The sequence below is a fragment of the Podarcis raffonei genome, chromosome 14 (genome assembly GCF_027172205.1).
Source record: "Podarcis raffonei isolate rPodRaf1 chromosome 14, rPodRaf1.pri, whole genome shotgun sequence".
NCBI lineage: Eukaryota > Metazoa > Chordata > Lepidosauria > Squamata > Lacertidae > Podarcis > Podarcis raffonei.
Genome location: NC_070615.1, coordinates 32,551,349 through 32,572,645, shown reverse-complemented (window position 1 = coordinate 32,572,645; position 21,297 = coordinate 32,551,349). Strand labels below are relative to the sequence as shown.

Below are 21,297 nucleotides of genomic sequence, written 5' to 3'. Positions count from 1 at the left end.
TGCATTATTCTTATAGACCCAGAATGGCTATCAAGAAGGGGATGCCAAATCAGCATTTGCATAAAACAGACACTGTTTCTTGCATTCAGATTTGGTAAAAAAAATAAATGAGAGAGTTGGTTCTGCAAGCCTAAATACTTTATGGAAGGCAAAGTTGGGAAAAGGTAGATATATATTTTCTGCATTGCACTTTATTGCACTTTATGTTTGTAAACACACACACACACACACCCAAAGCTATTTCCTATATATATTCAGGCAGTTGTTAAAGTTATGTTGCCGGGATTTTGAATACCCGTTACCTTGGGTGTACAGCCAACAGCAGGATTGTTTGCGTGTCCACATGTCCTATAGACGTGAACTTTTGACATGGAATTCTCTCCCTACATAGCACTCTTTGTGATGAATGCTCAGCAGCGTGTTATCAGGTGGCTGTAGACACCCCAACCATCCTGTATACACAAGATAAGATATTCTATAAGACAAGTATTGAAAGGCAGGAGAGAACACCTAGCATGAAGAGCAGGTGTATCTTCTGAAGTGGCAGACAGCATTCAGTTTCCCCCTCCATCTATATATGTATCAAGCAATTTAATTGTTTATTTAAGGCCTGTGCAATAAAATATCCATGCAAAGAAGGGGAAACTGAATCTATACATTACATACACATGCACAGTGGTGGCTGATACCCAATGGGACTGGTGGGGTGGAAGTCTGGGAGCCCAAACAGTAGGTGGCACCAGAGCCAATGACAGGCAGAGACAACTAATTCTAGATCTGTCCCCATCTTCCTCCTCCCTGATGCATTCTACAAGGGGAAACAGTGAGAAAGAGGAAGAGGAAGTTACCAGGCAGTGCCACCCCTTGGACTGGTTACAAGTTGGAAGGCAGGTGGGGGCTGGCTGAAGGCAGGTTGAAGTTGGTGGGGCAATGCCCTATTTGCCTTATTGGACCATTCATACCTCCAGACCATTTTCTAGGTCAAAAGCAAAGATGGGGATGTTGTAGGCCTTCAACTCCCATCAGCCCCAGCTAGCTTGAAAATAGAGATTATGAGACTTGTAGTCCAGCCATATTCAGAAGGTCACATACTCCTGATCAGTATGATAAATTAACATTAATAACAGCCAGCCAGGTGTGTGGCTTACAAAATACAGCATATTTCCCATGTATGTCAACCCACCAGGAGCAGGATGCACTTCTTGACTGTGACACCTGGGTAAAGGTAAAGGGACCCCTGACTCTGGGGTTGCGGTGCTCATCTCGCTTTATTGGCTGAGGGAGCCGGCGTACAGCTTCCAGGTCATGTGGCCAGCATGACTAAGCCGCTTCTGGTGAACCAGAGCAGCGCACGGAAACACCGTTTACCTTCCCAGCAGAGCAGTACCTATTTATCTACTTGCACTTTGACGTGCTTTTGAACTGCTAGGTTGGCAGGAGCTGGGACCGAGCAACAGGAGCTCACCCCGTCACAGGGATTCGAACCACCAACCTTCTGATCGGCAAGTCCTAGGCTCTGTGGTTTAACCCACAGCACCACCCGCGTCCCTGACACCTGTGTAGGACTCCACACACAAAAAGGTGTTGAGGTCTTTTCAGGTATCTGGAAAGGCATAATACATGACCTTGGTGTTAAGCCTTTGATTTGTTGGGATACAGGCTATGCAGGATTGGCCTACTGGGTTGTGGGTTTTGTTTTTTGGCCCTAGGGCCAAATCGCCTTCTGGGCACCACATGCCAGTGGTGGGTGGGACCAGAGACCAAAGTAGGTGGAGCAACATATGCAATTTGTACAGTAGGCTTATTTATACATACTCACACACCCCTCTGTATCCTCAATCCAGAGGGGGATCAGGGCATTCAAGGACACATTCTATCCAGGGAAATACATTCAATGGGGGTGTGAAGCAGGGCTGGTGACAGACACAGATTTAGGAGAATACAACCAGTTCAGTTTCACTGGGCACCAGACCCCCAGGGGCACCGCAACTATTATGTAGAATGGAAGGCAAGAAGTGGGGGCACCAAGGTCTGCCACCTAGGGCTAGGTGGAGATGATTGGAGGGTTCCATTTAGTCCCTAGGCCTGTGGTGCCTTTACCTGTTATTTAAATAATTTTTACCTTGCTCTGCAGCCACAAAAAGCTCCCAGAGCAACTTTCAGATCACTTACAAGCACGACAGTTTCTGTCCTCAGGTTTAAGTCAACACACAAAATGATGGGGGGACGACGACAAGACAACGTGTTAGGGCTGTGATTTCACTGAGATGTATGTTTTTTTCACACCAGGCTTTTTTTGTTTTGTTACAACCTGCTCATCAGGTTTTAGCTTGGTTTTAGTCATTGGTAAGAGGTCTGGTTCCAGGAGTTGTGTGGGGCCTATCAGGCCTTCGGTACTTGACCAGCACCTTTTTCTTTTTACAAACTATTTTAACCTAGTTGTTGTTTCTAAAGGCCTTTAGTTATTCTGAATTTGCAATATGAACTTAAATGATATTTTTATGCATTCATTTTCCTTTTTTTAAACAAACAAATCAAAGCACAGAGCCAGTTTCGGCTTGCTCTAGGGATGGATGCATCTTCCCATATCCACCCCTTGTCCTTTTTTGTGGTGTTCATTTATTTTTAAATGAATCCTAAGAAATCCCATCAGGTCTGCTGAAACAAAAAACATATATTTAGGAATTGGTCCAAGGACTGCCTTTTTTCTATTTAATCATTTTACAACTGCTTGGAGCAGGTGGTAACTACCATGTCATTGGAATGCTACCAGGGACATTGTACAGAAGAAAGATGACTACCCTTGTAGGTACATGGTAGTAGCAGCCATCTTTTCCCTGGTACAATAGTTAGCTAATTTGGACTACAGGCCATAAACATCTGATACAGTAGAGGGCTATTGAAGCAAGCCCATCAGAGAAACAATATACATGCATGCTGATTGTACTTAAAAAAATAAAAGAAGAATATGAGACAATCCATGATCATAAGCAACTTTAAAATATGGACAATTTTGACTTAGAACTCATCCTCCCTTTAACAATTGTGTCCTAGTTTTGATGGCCAAAGTGAGGGACATGGTCATAGTTCCTGTAACCTCGTGGTTAGGATCTGCCATTAAACTTGACACACAAAATTCAACTTGAGTTTCCCAAGTGTAAAGAGACTACTAGGGAGATAATTTGGGGTCTGATATCCCAATGAAAATTACAATATAGAAGAACATAAGCTAATGTTCCAGTTGACCTTTCTCTCTACCATTCCCCAGGAAGGGACAACAGGTTATGATGTATGGTTTGTGCTGGGAACATTTTAGAAGAGATTTTTACCACATTGACACAGTGAAATTACTGGCTGCTCTAAGAAGCTGTAAAATGTTTTTGTTTTGTTTTAAAAAGGGGGGAAAGGAAGTTCTTAGTGGATCAGGTCGTAAGTGGGCCAGTTGTGTTGTTAGACCAATACGTGTATTGGTATGTAGATTCTGCTGACTAAAACCCACACCTGTGCTCCTAAATCTGGAGCAAATCAGAATCCTCTCGCAAGCGTAGTGCATGCAGCCCTCTCTCTTCCTTGAGGACCCACACCTACAAATAGGCTTCTTATGAGCTGCTGCCCTCACCACTTGTTCACTCTTCCAAGTTATATAGAAGGTGGACATACACCAGTGGAATTTAGTGGTTCATCTGTGGCTTTACCTATGCTGGAATGGACTGAGATCTCAACAGAATTCTTTGCGACTCTGTCCTGATTTCAGTAGTTGCCATGAGACTATCTACTTCTGTGGAGATACACAAAAGCTTCCTGTGCCAATGTGGATCAGATTGGTCTAATGGGCAGGCCAACCAAGGCCCATTGTGTTGCAGATATCTCCAGAACTTCCAGGATTCCTTCTGGAACATAATGCACTCTAGATAGATAGAGTCGAGTAGCACCTTCAAGACCAACTAAGTTTGTTCTTTGTTTAAGCTTTCGTGTGCATGCACACTTCTTCAGATACACAGATATCTGATACCAAGATACCAAAAACAAACTTAGTTGGTCTCTAAGGTGATACTGGACAATTTTTTAAATTTTTAAAAATATTTATTTCGACTGCATCAGACCAACACAGCTACCTACCTGAATCTAGAATAGATTTGACAGCAGAACTAGCACTTCTAGAGCTTGCATTTGTTTTCCACATAGGGTTCTGGGCAGTCTTCTGTGATGCATATGTCAGTTTGGGGTGGGGACAGAGGCAAAGTGGGTAGAGTAGCACAGGCAATTTTTTACCTTTCTACAGGAGGCTAGTTTCTACATACACTTGCCTACCACTCTCTATCCTGCATCCAGGCAAGGAAGAGACTACCAGGGCTCAATGACATATTCCAGGCATACAAAAATATTTCAGGTGTGAAGAAGGGCCAGTGAAAGTTGTGGCCTGGAGAGAGTTCCAAGGGCCAGATGAGAGGCCTGGGGGGCTGCATCTGGGGCCTGGGCCTGAGGTTCCCCATCCCAGTTCCAGAAGATGGTCCCCTTCCAGAAGGTGCATTCTAAAAGAGGGAGATGGAGTGAACATTCAGTGAAAAGCCATCACTTTTAAAGTAGTATAATAGTGCTGTAAAGATAAACTGTGGATGTGGCTTAACACAGTTACATCTCTAGAAATGGGTTTTATATAAATCTTTGCCTGTGTCTTTTGTAAAGCCTACAATACAGCAGGCAACAGAGGATCAAGACAGAGAAAGTCCAGTTAGAAGTTGTCATTTAAATAGGAATCACAGAATCACAGAATCACAGAACTGTAGAGTTGGAAGGGACCCTGAGGATCATCTAGTCCAACCCCTGCAATGCAGGAATATGAAGCTGGTCCATACAGGCATTGAACCTGCAACCTTGGTGTTATCAGCACCATGGTCTACAGGACCTTGGATAGCTCCAAGTGAGCCTGGTTTACTGCCCTTCCTTCTCATGTAACTGTAGGAAGATGTTATCCCAGAAGGGAGCTAAATGGAACTAAAGCCTTTTGTAAGCTGACAAGACCTACAACAAACATTTTCTGGATGGAAACAGAACGATTCTGTCCATCTCAACCATACAGAATAACACATTTGATAATCCAAAGCACAATACTACTTGCTATAAGACAAGACAGTTTGAGGGAGTTCTCCATCACTTTTCCAGATTATTGCTTGCTGTGCAATATTTCCCACACACCTTGTCAAGTACAAAACAGCTGCCTGGGTATGTGTGATAAAGTGTCTCTATGACTACTTTGACACATGGCCAGCTATAACAAGTTTGGGATTTGCCGCTCGCCAAAAGCTTTCTTGCATGTTTATCAGCCCAGAACAAAATGCCAGGGATCCTTGGATACCTGGATTTGATTTTCACCTTATATAAATTTTACACCAATCAATCAAATTCTTAAATAATGTGTGTTGACTGTGATCAACAAGTACTTAGATACACTCTAAATGGACCCAACAATATGGGGAGTGGGATAGAAATTTTGTGGCACTAAGGTAAACATATGCCAACATACGACTCATATGGCGTCCTGTTCCTTGGGTGCTTGAGGCTCAAGGAAGAAGTAGGCAGCATCCAGAGAAGTAACGTTATAATAGGAAAGGGCAGATCAAATGGGTAATGTCCAGTCAAAGTCAGAAAAATCAGGACATGGCAGGCAAAGGAAGATCAATGCAGGGAAAGTCCAGTTAGAAGCTGTGCAAGTGAGCCCATCTGAAGGCTGCTCTGTCTCACTGAAGTAACAGTAGGAAGATGTTGTCCCAGCAGGGAGCTAAAGAAAACTGAAGCTTTATGTAGACTAACAAGACCTGCACTGTGGTTGACTCCACCTCTCTAGAGGAGCTGTCTGTCTTATCAAAAGGCCTTCGTCTGATTTTGCAGTCTTTGACTTCTGTGAGGCTGAGGTGGGGTGGGGAGGTACTGCAAAGGACTCATATTCTACGGATAGTGGTAGGCCTTTGCCCTCTGGCTGGAAGGGATATTGACAGTTCACAACCATCCAAGTCCTCTTTAATGCACTGCAAGGTCCCAGGGTCATGCCAAGCAGTTTTCTGGTTCCAGTTTTCAACCCATCAGTTCATTAAGCTGAAGTACTTGGATTCATGTGACCATGAGAGGTTGCTTACAAGTATAGCTCCTCTTCAATTCACACATGATAAACCCTGCCACTTTGCAAATTTCATCACGCATGCTGCCTCTGATAATGTTAAATAAATAAATAAGCACAAGCTTCAACCCAGCTTGTACCTGTCAACAGTTAACATGCCATCCTCTTACTGTTGTCCAAAATCATCCATAGCTTAAATAGCATTTATTCCTATGGTGCTGTGTGGCATGAATTGTGGTCCCAAACTTGCCCATGCATGCCTGTACTACACAGAGCCTGATACAGTGTATGCAAACATGGACTGGTCTTGGCATAGCATGGTCAACTGCCATCTCTTTCCTGTTCCATAGTAATAATTTGGGTATATTCCAGTCCTTTTCCCACAGCACACAAAGCCCTAAGTTGCAGTCCATGATCAGAGTAATCCCACCAATTTTAATAAGATTGGGGGTAACTGGCTTGGGGGGGTGCATTACAATTAGCTAAAAAGAATTGGAGTACTTTGGCTTAACTGGATTGAGGATATCTGTGACAGGCGCTTAACCACCCAGGTAGCATCTCACCTGCCTTTTTCTTTAATTGCTTTTATGGAGCATGAGACCGGCTTCTATGTTGCAGTGGGTTTAGGACCAATCTTATGTGTGATTACTGGCACTGTGGTGTCTCCTTAGCGCTGTGGCTGAGCAACCGCTGTTCATTCCAATGGTGCTTGCACAGTATCCCTAGGCTGTCGTGCATGGTGTGTTGAGTGTGCCCTTGATTTACACACTTTACTTCTGCTAGCCTTCCAATGGAATGATTGCATGAGTAAATGAGGCATGATGGTTTGAGCCAGATTATGGATATGTGGTCTTCCCTTTTTATTATTATTTTCATTATTTCCTTATTCAAAGCAGTTAAAATGTTCTTAGCTCTGTCCCCTTCTTTGCAACACACTTTAAGAAAGTAGATCAAAAGATCTGGGCAGGCGAAGGTTTTGGGTCACTTAGTATTCTGTTGTGACTAATTTATATCAGTGCTGAAATGATGTATTGCACGTGATGGGAACTTCTGGCCCTCCAGATGTTGATGAACTACAACTCCCATCCCTGGCCATTGATTATGCTTTTAGGACTGATAATAGCTGTAGTTTCACAACATCTGGAGGGCCAAAGATGCACTACATCTGGTGTATTAGAATCATGTATTATGTCATAAATGTTTTTGGTGGGTGGGATACTGAAACCATTATTTTCATACTGACATTGGAGCTGTGTGGTATGAATTGTGGTCCAAAATGTCCCAGGTTTCTACTTTCAGTGCTGTTAGTTTTACTAGATTATCCCACCCCACCCCAATAAGAACAACAATAAGAAGGAAGAAAAGGGTGCTATAACCAACATTGTTTGCCTTAATTTAGTTTATACATTACTATAAATGTAGCTTCATTTACAAAAGGGAAAGTATGAAGTATAATTCAGCATGAGCACTTTTGCAATGCTAAAACTGACATCCCCAATGCCTTAGTCTTGTGTATCGTCCATTTTCCAGCGTCACCATTATGCCATTGAAAGGGACCTAGCATGTCAATCTTGTGACCCTTAGAAACTCTCAAGTAACAGGATATGTCAACACTCCACCTCTCTGCATTCATTAAAATTAAGCACCTCCCCCCCCTTAACCCATCTGTAAACATAAAGTCAATCGGCAGCTAGGAGCTTTCCCAGTCAGCAAGCAGTATTGTGAATTTTATCTTCTCTTGCAGAAATCAATTCGTCTTCGTTGCAACAGATGAAATTTCTTGTAACACCTCTGCAGGTAACAATCATTGATACTTCTTGATGCATCCATCCGAGTCTCAATATCCTTTTACACATGACACAGTTAATCACTAGAGAAAGCCAAGTAAAGCCCATAAGATAAATCTTTGGAATAGCTTCCCTCAGTCACAGCGCAAAGCCTCTAGGCTCTGGCGTAGGAAACACATTAGGTTATTCTGCTGACGTTTGATGTTTTGTTTCACGATTACATGATCTAGGAAAGTAATAGTTATTCTGAAGTTTCTTTTTTAAAAAAACAGCTGTGCAAGGTGGAGAAAAAGCAAGAACCCAAGTTGGAAACACAATTAAAGGCCCTGGGTCTAATCCTGGGAAAAACAACACCCCCATTGCAGCCAACTGGACTTCAGTTAGGCAAACCTGGTTGCACATGTTTGTGCTGGTGGGATTCCCACTGACTGCCACACCCAGCTGGTATAGTAACCATTGAACCTGGAGCTTCACCAAAAATTCATCAAGGCTACCATCCATGTGAGTCTTTCTGCCAATGTGTTTCTACCACACCCAAGTGAATCCCAGGCCCTTCAGAGGTGCCTCACTTTCATGTTACCTCATAAACACACCTTTGGGACTAACCTTGAAGAATAAAATTTCACATGAAGCTGAACTGGCCACAACAACACTGGTTGTGTGCATGCATAAATGGGCCTAAGTCCCACTATGTTGTTTTTCAGTGAGACAACTAACTTTTACTTGATTTAGTTCAAATTGTCATTGGGGATACCCATTCCCTGTGAAGGTTTTCTTTCTTTCCTTTTTTTCCTCTTCCTATTTCTCACCTTTGTTTTTAAATCCACCCCTACTTTAAATCTCTCCACTGCTTCTCTCTAACCAAGATTGGTTGGGAGCAGCAGCACATTAAAACTAGCTGCAGTTTCTTTTAAAGCCACTTAAGCTATTTTTAAGCTACTTTTTAAAAACTAAGGAGAGATTTCAAAGCAGCTTGGGGATTCCATTGATCTTGGGGTTTAGCTACTTTAATGGTTCCAGAACACCTACATAGAATCTGGAAGAGCATGTATTGTGTACCTATCCCCTTCAACAGCACCCACAGGGTATGTCTGGACATGGACAGTTTGGCAGAACCAGACTTCTTCCACACTTTGAAAACCCAGTGATATTTTGTAGCCAGGTGAGCAGTTCCCCTTTCCCCAGATCCAAATACTGGGAGGGATTTGGATTTGAACTATACTATAATGAAAAGCCTAAGTGCTCCTTCTCTCCCTTGCTAAACTCCTGACCATGATTGCCTTCCACTATTTGTGGGGTTTTTTGTGGGGGTTTTCGTGGGGGGGAGGGAGAATTGTGCTGCTTGGAAAGGGAAGGGTTAAAGTGATAGAGTCAGTTGCTGGAGCAGAGCAGAGAGATGAAACACGGAATAGGCAATAGTTAGAGCAATACAAGCCATATCTGTCCACCCCACCCCCACCCAAATCTACTGAACAGATGCACAATAGGCTATCTTCATCTGTCTGCTCCATTGTGTAAAAAAAAGAAAAAAAGAGTTGGCATTAATTTCATAAAATTATGAAGTTTAAAAAAAGCAGGACCTGAACAGTGAAAACAAAGGAGTAGAGAACAGAGTGCTTTGTGCATGATGCCATGCTCTATAAAACAAAAACATTGTAAACATACAGTTTTGCTTTCTGAAGCCGCTCAAAACCCTGCTTGCGTCACACACACCCCCAAAAGTAAAACCATGGAATAATATAGTACAGTTTACTGGGGTCCTGCAATACTTCCACTATAGTCATTTACTGTGAATCGTCAATTGTTCATTATCATGATGTAGGAGCACATTCCAGCTCAGACAGTGGAACATCCCCAATCAAGCCTAGCACAACTAAGTATGTATTTACTGTACACATTAACAGTGCAATCCTAGACATGCGTATCCATGCGTAGTTCAATGAACTTACTCCTAGATAATTGATGGAACTATCTGCCCTCCCAATTTCTCAAACAGAACAAATGTTTGGTTTTTTTGTACAGTAGTTTTAAGAATGCTGTTGAGGGTCCCTATCCAAACCACACTATCCAAGTTTGGACTGCTGTTTTAAGTCAGTGGGGGGGTGATGTAAACCTGGTGCCCTCCAGGTGTTCTTGGACTCCAAGCAACACCAACCTAGCCAATGGTGAAGGATTCCAGCAGCATCTGCAGGGTCACAAGTGACCCCACCCCTCTTGTATGTGCTTCTACTATATTACGATTAACGCTCAGTTAATTCAATACTGAATTTCAATACTGAATTACTACACGGAAGGGGATTGCAATGTTTCTTTGGGGCTTCCTAAACAGGACTGTTCAGAAGTAGATCGTATTACTTCTGTCCTCATGAGAAGAAGCAATTGATAGGAAAGGGCCATAGCTGAGTGGCAGAACATCTGTTTTGCATACAGAAGGTCTCAGGTTCAATCTCTGGAATCTCCAAGGCTGGGAGAGACTCACTGTCTGAAATCCTAGACAGTCACTGCCGTCCACGTAGACAATACTGAGTTAGATGGAGTAACAGTCTGATTTGTTTTAAGTTAGCTTCCTATGTTCCCGTGAGTAGTAGAGCACCCTTTTCATCAAACCAGGTTCCTTTTTGGACAAGCATATGTGATAGCCATTAAATTCTTCCTCAGTTTGGAGGAGGAACACCAGCGGATCTATCCTCACTGAAGCATATAAGTGCTAATCAGAGGCTGTGTGACCATCTGTCAGGAATGCCTGCAGCTATATCCTGAACTGAGCAAGAGGTTGGACTAGATGCCTTTAAGTCCCTCCCATCCCTGTGAATCAATGAAAGAAATTCAGGGTGGTCAGTGCATAGTTAAAACTGTGGCATTCTCTCCCACAAGAGGCAGTGATGGCCACCAACTTGGATGACTTTAAAAGTGGATTAGAAGGAGAATGCTATTGGCAGCAGCTAGCTTTGATGGCTACATTTTACCTCTGCTATTGAATGAAGTATGCCTTTGAATACAAGTTTCTGAAAACTGCAGGTGGGGAGAGTTGCTGTTGCACTCAGGTCCTGCTTTCCACATGCATTTGGTTGGCCACTGTGAGAAGAGGGTGCTGAACTAGATGGGTCACTGGCCTGATCCAGCCGCCAGACCTTTCTTATGTTCTTATATACAGAAATGAATTTATGACTTTACTACTGAAGACAGTGTGGTGAAAGTTTAGGATTGTAGCCAAGTAAGTTCTACTCAGTGTACACCCATTGAAAATTAATGGACAGGGCTGATTTTCATTAATTAGAATTGATGGATCTATTCTGAATAGAACTTATTTGGATATATCCCATCATGACATTGGAAGCAGAGCATTAATTTAAACCAGTGTACAGTTTCAGAATGAACATGCTCTGCACTGTAGCCTGTTCAGCTGCCTGTGCTCCCTTTACTCCATGGCTCCAGGGTGTGGAAGTTAATGGAACTGGGAAGGCTCAGAAGACACTACATGACTGGAGCTGGATTATATTTGATGTTACCTGAAGATGAGACTTGGTAAACTACCAAAAGAACTACCTTCCTGATCAGGAGCACAATGGATCCATTAAATGATAAAATTTGCTCCCACATGAAGTAGTGATGGCCACCAACTTGGACAGCTTTAAGAAAGAGGCATAATCATGGCTATCAATGGCTACTAGCCACAACGGCTATGTACTGTCTACACTATCAGAGGCAGGGTGCCTCTAAAGACCAGTTGCTGGGAATCACAAGTGGGAAGAGCACTGCTGGAAAGGGTAAATACCCTTAGCCCTAGGCTAAGCAGAGGGTGGAGGGGCCTTCTCTTCCTTTAAACCTAATAGAGGTGCGGTAGAAGAAATATTGGCAGCTTATCACGCAGGAGTGGGGAAGAGAAGCACCTGCTGAAATTCCACATAGAGCTGTTACTGTTAAAGGTATAATATTCTTGTCCTGTACCATTTCTGCACATCCTCATCCAATACTACATTCCCTTTGGGGCAACCTTGCAGGGACCACATGCTAGTAGTAGGTGGAGACAGATGCCAAAATGAGTGGAGCAGTTGATATCAGTTTTACCTTCATGCAGTAGGCTGGCTTCTGCACACAATCATGCACCCTTCTCTCTATCCTACATCCAGGCAAGCAAGGGACATTTCAGAGCTCACAGACATGAAAAAAGCACCCAAGGAGGGTGTGCAGAATGGGAGTGGCCAAAGGAGAAAGGGTGTGGCTGGGAAGAGGTGTGGTCTGGGGAGACATTTAACTTCCAGGCCTGAGGTTCTCTGCTCCTTCCATAGTGATGAGAAAGGTTGAAACATAACATGCTTCTTACAAAACATGATGTCACCCTTTTGTAATCGGTTTTGTCCTACTCTGAGATACTTGGCTACTCTCCCCCACCCTTCCTTTTTCCTTCTATTCTCACCCCAGCTTGGGATTTTGCTGATCTAATGTTGTTGGTGCCAAGACAACTAGAACAGACTTTTGCCATTTCCATCCTCCCCAAAAATCCTCCTCTGCATGGGGTGTTTCTTGTTCCTTTCTAATTAATGAAACAGGCATCCTGGGTTTGTTTATTTGTTTTCATTTTGCATGCCATCTTTATTCTGAATGGATCTATTGCATTTGGGTTAACTGTAGAAATAGTTTCAGGATTCAGGGTACTACCAAATGTGCTAACCACAAAATATGCAAGTATGTATTTATAAATTTACACCTCTCAAGTCAATGCCAAACATTGCCAAAAAGAGCAATTGTCATACTAGAGAGTGAGAACAAGGCACATTTTGTGTTCTTATAGTGTGTGTACTGCCACGGAGGGTTGTTGCTGTTGTGTGTGGGGGGGACTTTTGTACATATCCAGCTTCCATACATATATGCATAGCTAGGTATTGAGGGAGGAAGTCAGTTTGCATTTAAAAGTGAACCTAATTAATTCACATCTCCTGAAACAGGGTGCAAACTGAAATGCAGTCTTCTTGTGAAAATCACACTTCTCTGAATTTTCTTTTTTTAAAAAAAGATATTTATTTAAATTTTTCACTTTAATACATTAAAAAATCAAAAAACAAAAAACAAAAAAGTTAAAAACACATAAAGTTTACAATCCTTATTTTTCTATAACATATTTCCCTGACTTCCCCACACCTCCCCTACTTATATTCCAATTCAAATTGTTAGTTCAACAAGTTCTTATCCCCAATTTTTAACCTTTTTATATTTAATTCATTTTAAAAAACCAATTTTACCTTATAAACATCAATATTTGTACATCAGTGCTCATTCTTAAAACCTTTTTCTAAAGTCGACCCAAATTCCCTTCCACGAATTCCCCAATTTTCATACTAATAACAAAAAAACAACAACAACAGATTATAATTATACACCCTTTGGATTCCCAACCCCCCCCTTTCCCGGTTTCAATCCCCAACAAATGTCCATCAGTCTTAGTCTACTATCAGCCTGGAGATCTCACGTCCGAGGCTCTTAATTCTCTCTCAATTCCTCTCTGCCGGTTTTTTTGATAGTCCTTAGTATTAAACACCAGATCTTGGAGAAGCTCTGGCCCAATGGGGTCCATGTTTCTTCCAGCCAGATCTCCATACTTAAAAGTGGAGCCCGAATCTTGTTTCTTACTCCTTTTAAGTCCAAATGTCCCCAAAGCTCCAACTTCCACCTTAATCAAATTTGTAATCCTTGGGTCTTCAGATCTCCACATAAGGAGATCTCTCCATTCTTCATTCTCCAATTCAGACCAGATTTTCATCATCAAGTACTTATTTTCCTTTGTAACCATCATGTCAGGCCTCTGGCTCTCCTTTGTCATCGGCAACATTACATCTCCTCCTTCCTTTTCCTCAGAAACACCATATATCTCTTTCTCCACACTCTCAAAGCTCTCAAGTTTCTCTTCTTGTCCAGCTGCATGAACTTCCTGAGTCAAGTCCTTATCAAATTCAATGAGTTTGTTTACTGTTAAGCCCAGAGTTGCAACATTGGTAGCCAAAACATCAATTTGGCCTTGTAACTTTCCCAAGAGAAGAAAAACTCTGTCCAATTTAGCTTGAATTTCCCCTCCTTCAGCCATTCTTGTAATGTCCCAAAACCCCCTCTAGAGGGATTTTGGTCACTTAATATTCCTTCCAGTTCAAATCCAAAAATCAAGTTAGTTTGTATCAGTTCTTCCTTGTTTTCAACAAAATGTAACCAAATTGTAACAAATATAACCAGCAGAGACAACAGAAACAAAGTTCTCTTTTTCCGTCTTGACAGCTAATTTGACAGCTGTCAAACTCTTCAATACCTCTTCAACAGGCTTTCTCGCGGATCACTTCCGGGTCCGGGGGGGTGGCATTTCAGCTCCCAAAATTGGCTCTTATCCTCCAGTAAAATTACTTATACTGCCAAATCGTAAAATTAATGTCTTTTACCCAATAAAAAAGAAAAAATTCTCTCAACCTTAGTTAGCTGGTCCTTGCTTTAGATTATTTACAAGACGGGGAGACGGACTTCCTGTTTGCGCCTTCCCCGATCGTGCCTAATTCAAAAAAAAAATTTCTTTGCATATCCAATTTCTGTACTACTCACGGGTTGTTGCTTTTGAAGTCCAATTGTTCACAAAAAGAAGTCAGTGCTCTCCGACCATGGCATGTGGCTTCACTCCGCAGGAGAAGCAGTCGACTCTCAGCACCGCGCCGCTCGCCCCGTCCCCCGTTCCGAAGCCTTTAAAAAGGCTCCTTCGCAGGTTGGGGGGTGCAAATGGTGCCCGCCGAGTCACCAGGTTCACAGGCTTCACCGCCTGTGATTTTTGAGGGTCCCCGCGTCGCCGCAGCGGCAAAACCCAAATCCTGCGGAGCCGATTCCCTCCGGAGCTCGGAGGGAATCCGCCATTAGCCGATGGCGCTAACCTGGAAGTCCCACACTTCTCTGAATTTTCCAATACACTTAATCAGCCAAGCAATGTATACAAAGCAGGAAAATTTCAGATTTATGAATCTGAAATTAATACTCTTACTGCTAGAATTAAAATATTAGAGAAAGAGTCACAAAACTAAAAATCTAAAAATTTAAGTCAGGCTGTAAAAAAAGTTGACTCTGAACTACAACTCCTTGTGACTGAACACATACATAAGGCAATAATGAGAGGTAGAAGTGTTTATTATGAATTTGGTAACAAAGCTTCTTGTCTCTTAGCTCATGCAGTCAACAAACACAAAAAAATTAAAAATCAGATTACTTGCATGCAAGGATGAATATGAAATGATACTTTGGGGATTGGCGAAATCTTCCAAGAATATTATATTTCCCTGTACTCCTCCAAGAATGCTTCACAATCTTCTATAGGGGCTTACCTCTCAAGTATGCCTTAAAACATTCTTATAGGAGCACAGGAATTATTTGAATCAACCAATATCCCAAGAGGAAGTAAATAAAGCAATAAAAAGACTAAAATTGGGCAAACCACCATGGCCAAATGGCATCTTGAGAGAATATTATAATGCATTCAAAATGGAGCTCTCACCCTGGTTAACTAGACTATTTTATTCATCTTAGAAGGAGGTGAAATTTCCCCAAAGGTGGCGAATCTCAAAAATGACTAGATGACCCTCTGGGTCCTTTCCAACTCTACAGTTCTTTGAATCCAGTACACCAATTGTGTGACTACAGGCTAATGGTGAGGCATGATGGAAGTTCTAGTTCAGCAACATCTAGAAAGTGCCACATTTGCTACCCCAGTGTACACCAATAAAGATACAGCAAATGCAGTAGAATAATTAGCTAATAGTGTAGTAAAAATACAACAAAGTACAGTGGTACCTCAGGTTACATACGCTTCGGGTTACAGACTCCGCTAACCCAGAAATAGTGCTTCAGGTTAAGAACTTTGCTTCAGAATGAGAACAGAAATTGTGCTCCGGCGGCACGGCAGCAGCAGGAGGCCCCATTAGCTAAAGTGGTGCTTCAGGTTAAGAACAGTTTCAGGTTAAGTACGGACCTCTGGAACGAATTAAGTACTTAACCCGAGGTACCACTGTAGTCAAATAAGAAATGGGGGAAAAACCCACACAATATTGTGCCTTATCAAACTGCAAAACTACTACTACTAGTTACCATACTACTGGATTATACTCTTTTGTCAGTTCTTCCTCTTCTTATTCTTCCATACATATGAATTCTATAGACAGACACACACACACACACACACACACACACACACACACACACACAGTGTGTTTTTGGATACTGTGTGTGTGTGTGTGTGTGTGTGTGTGTGTGTGTATTCCCCTTCTGTTCAACGTTCCTCAAGCTCTGACGTGTCAAAAACAGAGAGATCCCCAGCTATGTTATGTCCTGGTACACATCAGGTGGCTGTTAGTGTACATGATGTTTTACAGAGTTTACCACAGCATATCCCTTGCATAGACTACAACCTGTCTCCCCCAGCGACACCTCTCTCTGCCCTACATTGCACCTGCATCAAGTGTTTTAGAAAGGCCGCAGTGTGTCCTTGAACTCTGATAATGCCTTTTGCTTGCCTGGATGGGAGATAAAGAGGGTTCTGTGAGTGTGTGTGGAAACTATCCTACTATACTAAGGTAACATATACATTGTTTGCTCTGCTCACTTTTTATCTCTGACCCTGCCCAACACTGGAGATTGTGGTGTTTTTAGATACATGGTTTTATTTACACACATAGAAAACATGATCTTGTTCCCCCATTAGGCTGCCATGGAAGCCGCCTCAAAGCTTTGGTTTCACTACATAGAGCAAGTCTGGAGTGTCTTCCCAGCTCCAAATGAGACCGCCCCACTTGGCCCTAGCCTATCATTCTCCTACCCCTAGGATAACATGGTGTCCAGCTAGGTGAGGGGGGGAGGCCTACACCCTTCTCCTAGAGGCATCACTAGGTAAAGGTAAAGGGACCCCTGACCATTAGGTCCAGTCGTGGCCGACTCTGGGGTTGCGGCACTCATCTCGCTTTATTGGCCAAGGGAGCCGGTGTACAGCTTCCGGGTCATGTGGCCAGCATGACTAAGCCGCTTCTGGCGCATGGAAAAGCCGTTTACCTTCCCGCTGGAGTGGTACCTATTTATCTACTTGCACTTTGACGTGCTTTCGAACTGCTAGGTGGGCAGAAGCAGGGACTGAGCAACGAGAGCTCATCCCGTCCCGGGGATTCGAACTGCTGACCTTCTGATCAGCAAGTCCTAGGCTCTGTGGTTTAACCCACAGCGCCACCCGCATCCCTAAGAGACATCACTAGCTAGTTATTTTATGGTAACACACCTGTGCTTGACTAGTTCTTTTGCCATATATAAAGGATGCTTGGCAGGCTTGGCTAATGCCATTAACTTATCAAAGAGTTTGACCACTTCAGCAGTTCCTTGCACTACAGGCTCTCATCTTACAGCTACAAAACCTTAGACTTGGAGGGAACCTGAATACATCATCAAAACCACTGCCATCCCATGCTTGTAACAGGGGCTTTCAGGCTGCAAAAGGGTTGGTGCCCCGCAATTTGCAAGGTGGTGAGGGTATTTCTTCCCCACTCTCCTTAAAAAATAAATTAAAAAAATAGCAAAGTTGCTGCTCCAAGCCATAGCAAATGAGAAATTAGATTCAGGGCACATTTAAAGCTGACTTGATCAAATTTGCACATTCTGAAACAATAAGCAAACTGAAACACAGCTGTCCTTCAAAATTCACACTTAATCTGAATTTTGTGATGCAGTTCTCCAACCAACCGGTGTTTTCAAAAATCCATTTATTAGGCAAATGTGTGCACAACAAAGTAAAAAGAACATTAAGATGCACTATACTGGGAGGAACTGTTTGTAGAAATGTGTGCTCTAGTCAAATCTGCATATGCAAATGTGTATGTGAAGAGAAATTCAGAGTGAAATGCTGAAGAATTTTCATGAGGACTTAAAAAAAAGAAAGGAAATTAGCAAATTGTTGTAGAAATACAGAGAACTGAATTTAAGATTGGGAAAAGGAGAAACCGAGAGAACCAAAATCAACACATTCTTCCATTCTTAGTCACTACTTCATTTATAAAACAACACCTGAATTGCTGATTGCTTAGCAAAGCTACAGCCTGGAGCAGCTGAGCATCTCATAACAGTCTCAGTAACCCCCCTGGAATGTACAAAACTGGATGTAAGATTGGGGTTGGGAGAGTCGAAACTGAGAGGAACTGAACCTGACAAATTTGTCCTTCCCTACCTGCAGCCAAGATGTCAGGATTGTTATGAGGGGTTGGGTATGGGTGGGACCAACAAGTTATTGTCCAGGTCTATAACATGTTTTTGTTCATAAATGATGCAAGGCATAGAAAATAGGTGAATATATTAGGGTGGGGATGGGGAACGACTGGAAATGTAAAACCAGATAACACGTTTTGCTCTATATTCACTAGAGCTTCAGGTTTGTCAAGTTGCATGGGCATCAGAGAAAACCCCTAAGAAGACTGTGCATGAATGGCACCTCACTACAACATGTACTAGTTCAAATATATAATCAGGGGTCTGATAGATGCATTTGGTGGACCAATTCACCAAATGAGTGAGAGATGCCTTTGGTGGAGGAATTTCGAAAACTTTGAACTTTTCGAGGAAGATTAAGGCTGGATCTACACTGACCTGTTTAATGTTATTAGAACGATATTAAGATACATCCTTCTAAAATAGCACAGGGAATACTTGTAAATTAAAGTGCTGCTTACCTTTGTTTTTTTCCATCAAAATACTGTCTCCCTACTGCTGGTTGCTCCGCAACGCCCTCTGGTGTCAACATTATGAACGTTAAAAGTAGGACATCATGTGTCCAAGTACCGTATTTTTCCATGTATAACACGCCCCCGTGTATAAGACTACCCCTATTTTGGGGGACTCCAATTTAAGAAAATGGGGGGAGATGGCCCAGAGCTTTTTTGGGGGAGGATTTCCCAGAGTTCTTGAGCTTTTTTGGGGGGGGAATGCCTATGCCTAATATCACTCACATGACTAATAAACACTGACAATCGCATGCATCACTGATGCAACCAGCAATCACACACCCAGCGATCTGCCAGCAATCACAAACCCAGCTGCCGCAGCGGTAGCCAATCCACAGCAGCCCTTGCCGCAGCCACCAATCACCCACCCAATCACCACAAACTCCTGCTTGCAGCTGCAACCAAGATAAGCTATCATCTTTAAAAGACATCTGAAGGCAACCCTGTTTAGGGAAGTTTTTAATATTTAATGCTGTATTGTTTTTAACATTGGATTGGAAGCTGCCCAGAGTGGTTGGGGAAACTCAGCCAGATGGGCGGGGTATAAATAATAAATTATTATTATTATTATATAATCGACCATCCCTGCTCTGCAGTATCCATGTATAAGATGACCCACTATTTTTTACATTACATTATTTTAGAGTAAAAAACCCTTGTCTTATACACGGAAAAGTATGGTACATTATGAAAACCATTCCTTAACCCTTCCTTAATGTTAAAACCCATGAATGTAGATCTGCCTAGGAATCCTATTCAACTGATGTTCAGATTTTTATTTACTTGGCATAGTTATGTAACGCTTTAGATCAAAGAGGACCTTGTAGTGGCAATGAGCTCTCCAGTAATAGGGTGTGTGGATGGGGCAGAGTCCTCCCAACACCAAGATAGTGGCTGCTTAGCTGGACAAGTTTGTGGTAGAGTACAGTAGCAGCAAAGGCAGAGCCATGCAGTTTATTTTACCTAATTATTCAACAATATTTGCACACCATTTTACTGTAAATAAAGCCTCTAAGCAGTTTGCAAAGAATAAATGTTAGAAATCATCAGTAGAAAACAAATGTTAAAAGGAAGCTTATGAAAAGGGGAAATGGAAAAAAAATGACAAAAGTATACATTATAAGCTAAGGGTTGAAAGACCTTCATTGGCTCCCAGTACGTTTCCAAGCACAATTCAAAGTGTGGGTGCTGACCTTTAAAGCCCTAAACGGCCTCAGCCCAGTATACCTGAAGGAGTGTCTCCACCATCGTTCAACCCGGACATTGAGATCCAGTGCCAAGGGCCTTCTGGCGGTTCCCTCACTGTGAGAAGTGAAGCTACAGGGAACCAGGCAGAGGGCCTTCTCGGTAGTGGCACCCGCCCTGTGGAACACCCTCCCTTCAAATGTCAAGGAAATAAACAACTCTCTGACTTTTAGAAGACATCTGAAGGCACCCTGTTTAGGGAAGTTTTTAATGACTAATGTTTTAATGTATTTTTAATCTTTTGTTGGAAGCCGCCCTGAGTGGCTGGGGAACCCCGCCAGATGGGCGGGGTAGAAATAATAAATTATTATTATTATTATTATTATTATTATTATTATTATTATTATGGTTCTATTTGGCTAACTTGTAACTCAGAGTTGATCCACTGACTTTAATAAAGCTTGGTCAGTCATATTCATTTATTTCTATGGGTCTGCTCTGAATAGAACTAACTATGGCTAGAACTCTAAAAGTACTGATTAAAATACATGTCAGCTTTACATGCATGGATATGCTAGCCTCAGCAGAAATGGTTTTTAAGATACAGGGAAAGTGCCTGCCTAATGTCAATAGGCAGGGAGTTCCAGATTGTAGCAGCTGCCACACTAGATCAGTTACTTCCAAGTGCAGCATGAACATTTTGTAGTGCCTGTAAAAGTCCCAGTTCCACAGATCAGAGTGGTTATATATGGGGTAAGTAAACTGGCCCCAAGTGGTTAAGGACCTTACATATTAATAACAGCTTGAGTCTGGCCCAGTAATAAATTGGCAGCCAATGCAGATCTCTGAGCAGAACTCTGTTATATGCTAGTTACAGGTAGGGTAGCTTTGTTGGTCTGCCATAGTCGAAACAAAATAAAAAAATTCCTTCCAGCAGGACCTTAGAGACCAACTAAGTTTGTTATTGGTATGAGCTTTTGTGTGCATGCACACTTCTTCAGATACAGAAATGTGTATGCACACGAAAGCTCATACCAATAAGAATCTTAGTTGGTCACTAAGGTGCTACTGGAAGGAATTTTTAAATTTTGTTTCTGTTATATGCTGACAATGTTTCACTCCTGCCAGCCACCGTGCTGCAGTGTTCTGCACTAACTGCATTTTCCAGTCCAAACGCAAAGCAAGCCCCGCATAGAGCGCATTGCAGTAATCCAGCCTTGAAGTCATCTATGCCTGAACGACTGATCAAGCTGTCCAGCAAAGGCTCTGGATTTGTGATGTTGGTTCTGCTGGTGGAACCACATGGCTCTGACCTTGCTACCCCTTGCCCCGGTCTCGGCCACTTCAAGAATGGGGGAAACCATTCTTTAGCACACAATCAGAGCAAATGGCTTTTGGGTTTTCTGTGGATAGACGGTTGTTCTGTTTAGCTCTGAGAGTG

General features: G+C 42.4%; 1 protein-coding gene across 28 annotated transcripts in view; it reads left to right on the top strand.

Moving 5' to 3' along the window:
- The window catches only part of RBFOX1 (RNA binding fox-1 homolog 1), a 1,472,193-nt gene that overhangs the window by 1,435,747 nt on the left and 15,149 nt on the right, over window positions 1-21,297 (top strand). For 4 of the 28 annotated variants that reach the window (XM_053365868.1, XM_053365873.1, XM_053365875.1 and 1 more), the window contains one exon: window positions 7,860-7,912. The exons of the other annotated variants lie outside the window; for them this stretch is intronic. In XM_053365868.1, the coding sequence (XP_053221843.1) occupies window positions 7,860-7,912 (53 nt within the window). The remainder of the gene's footprint in view (window positions 1-7,859; window positions 7,913-21,297) is intronic. 28 annotated transcript variants of the gene reach the window in all.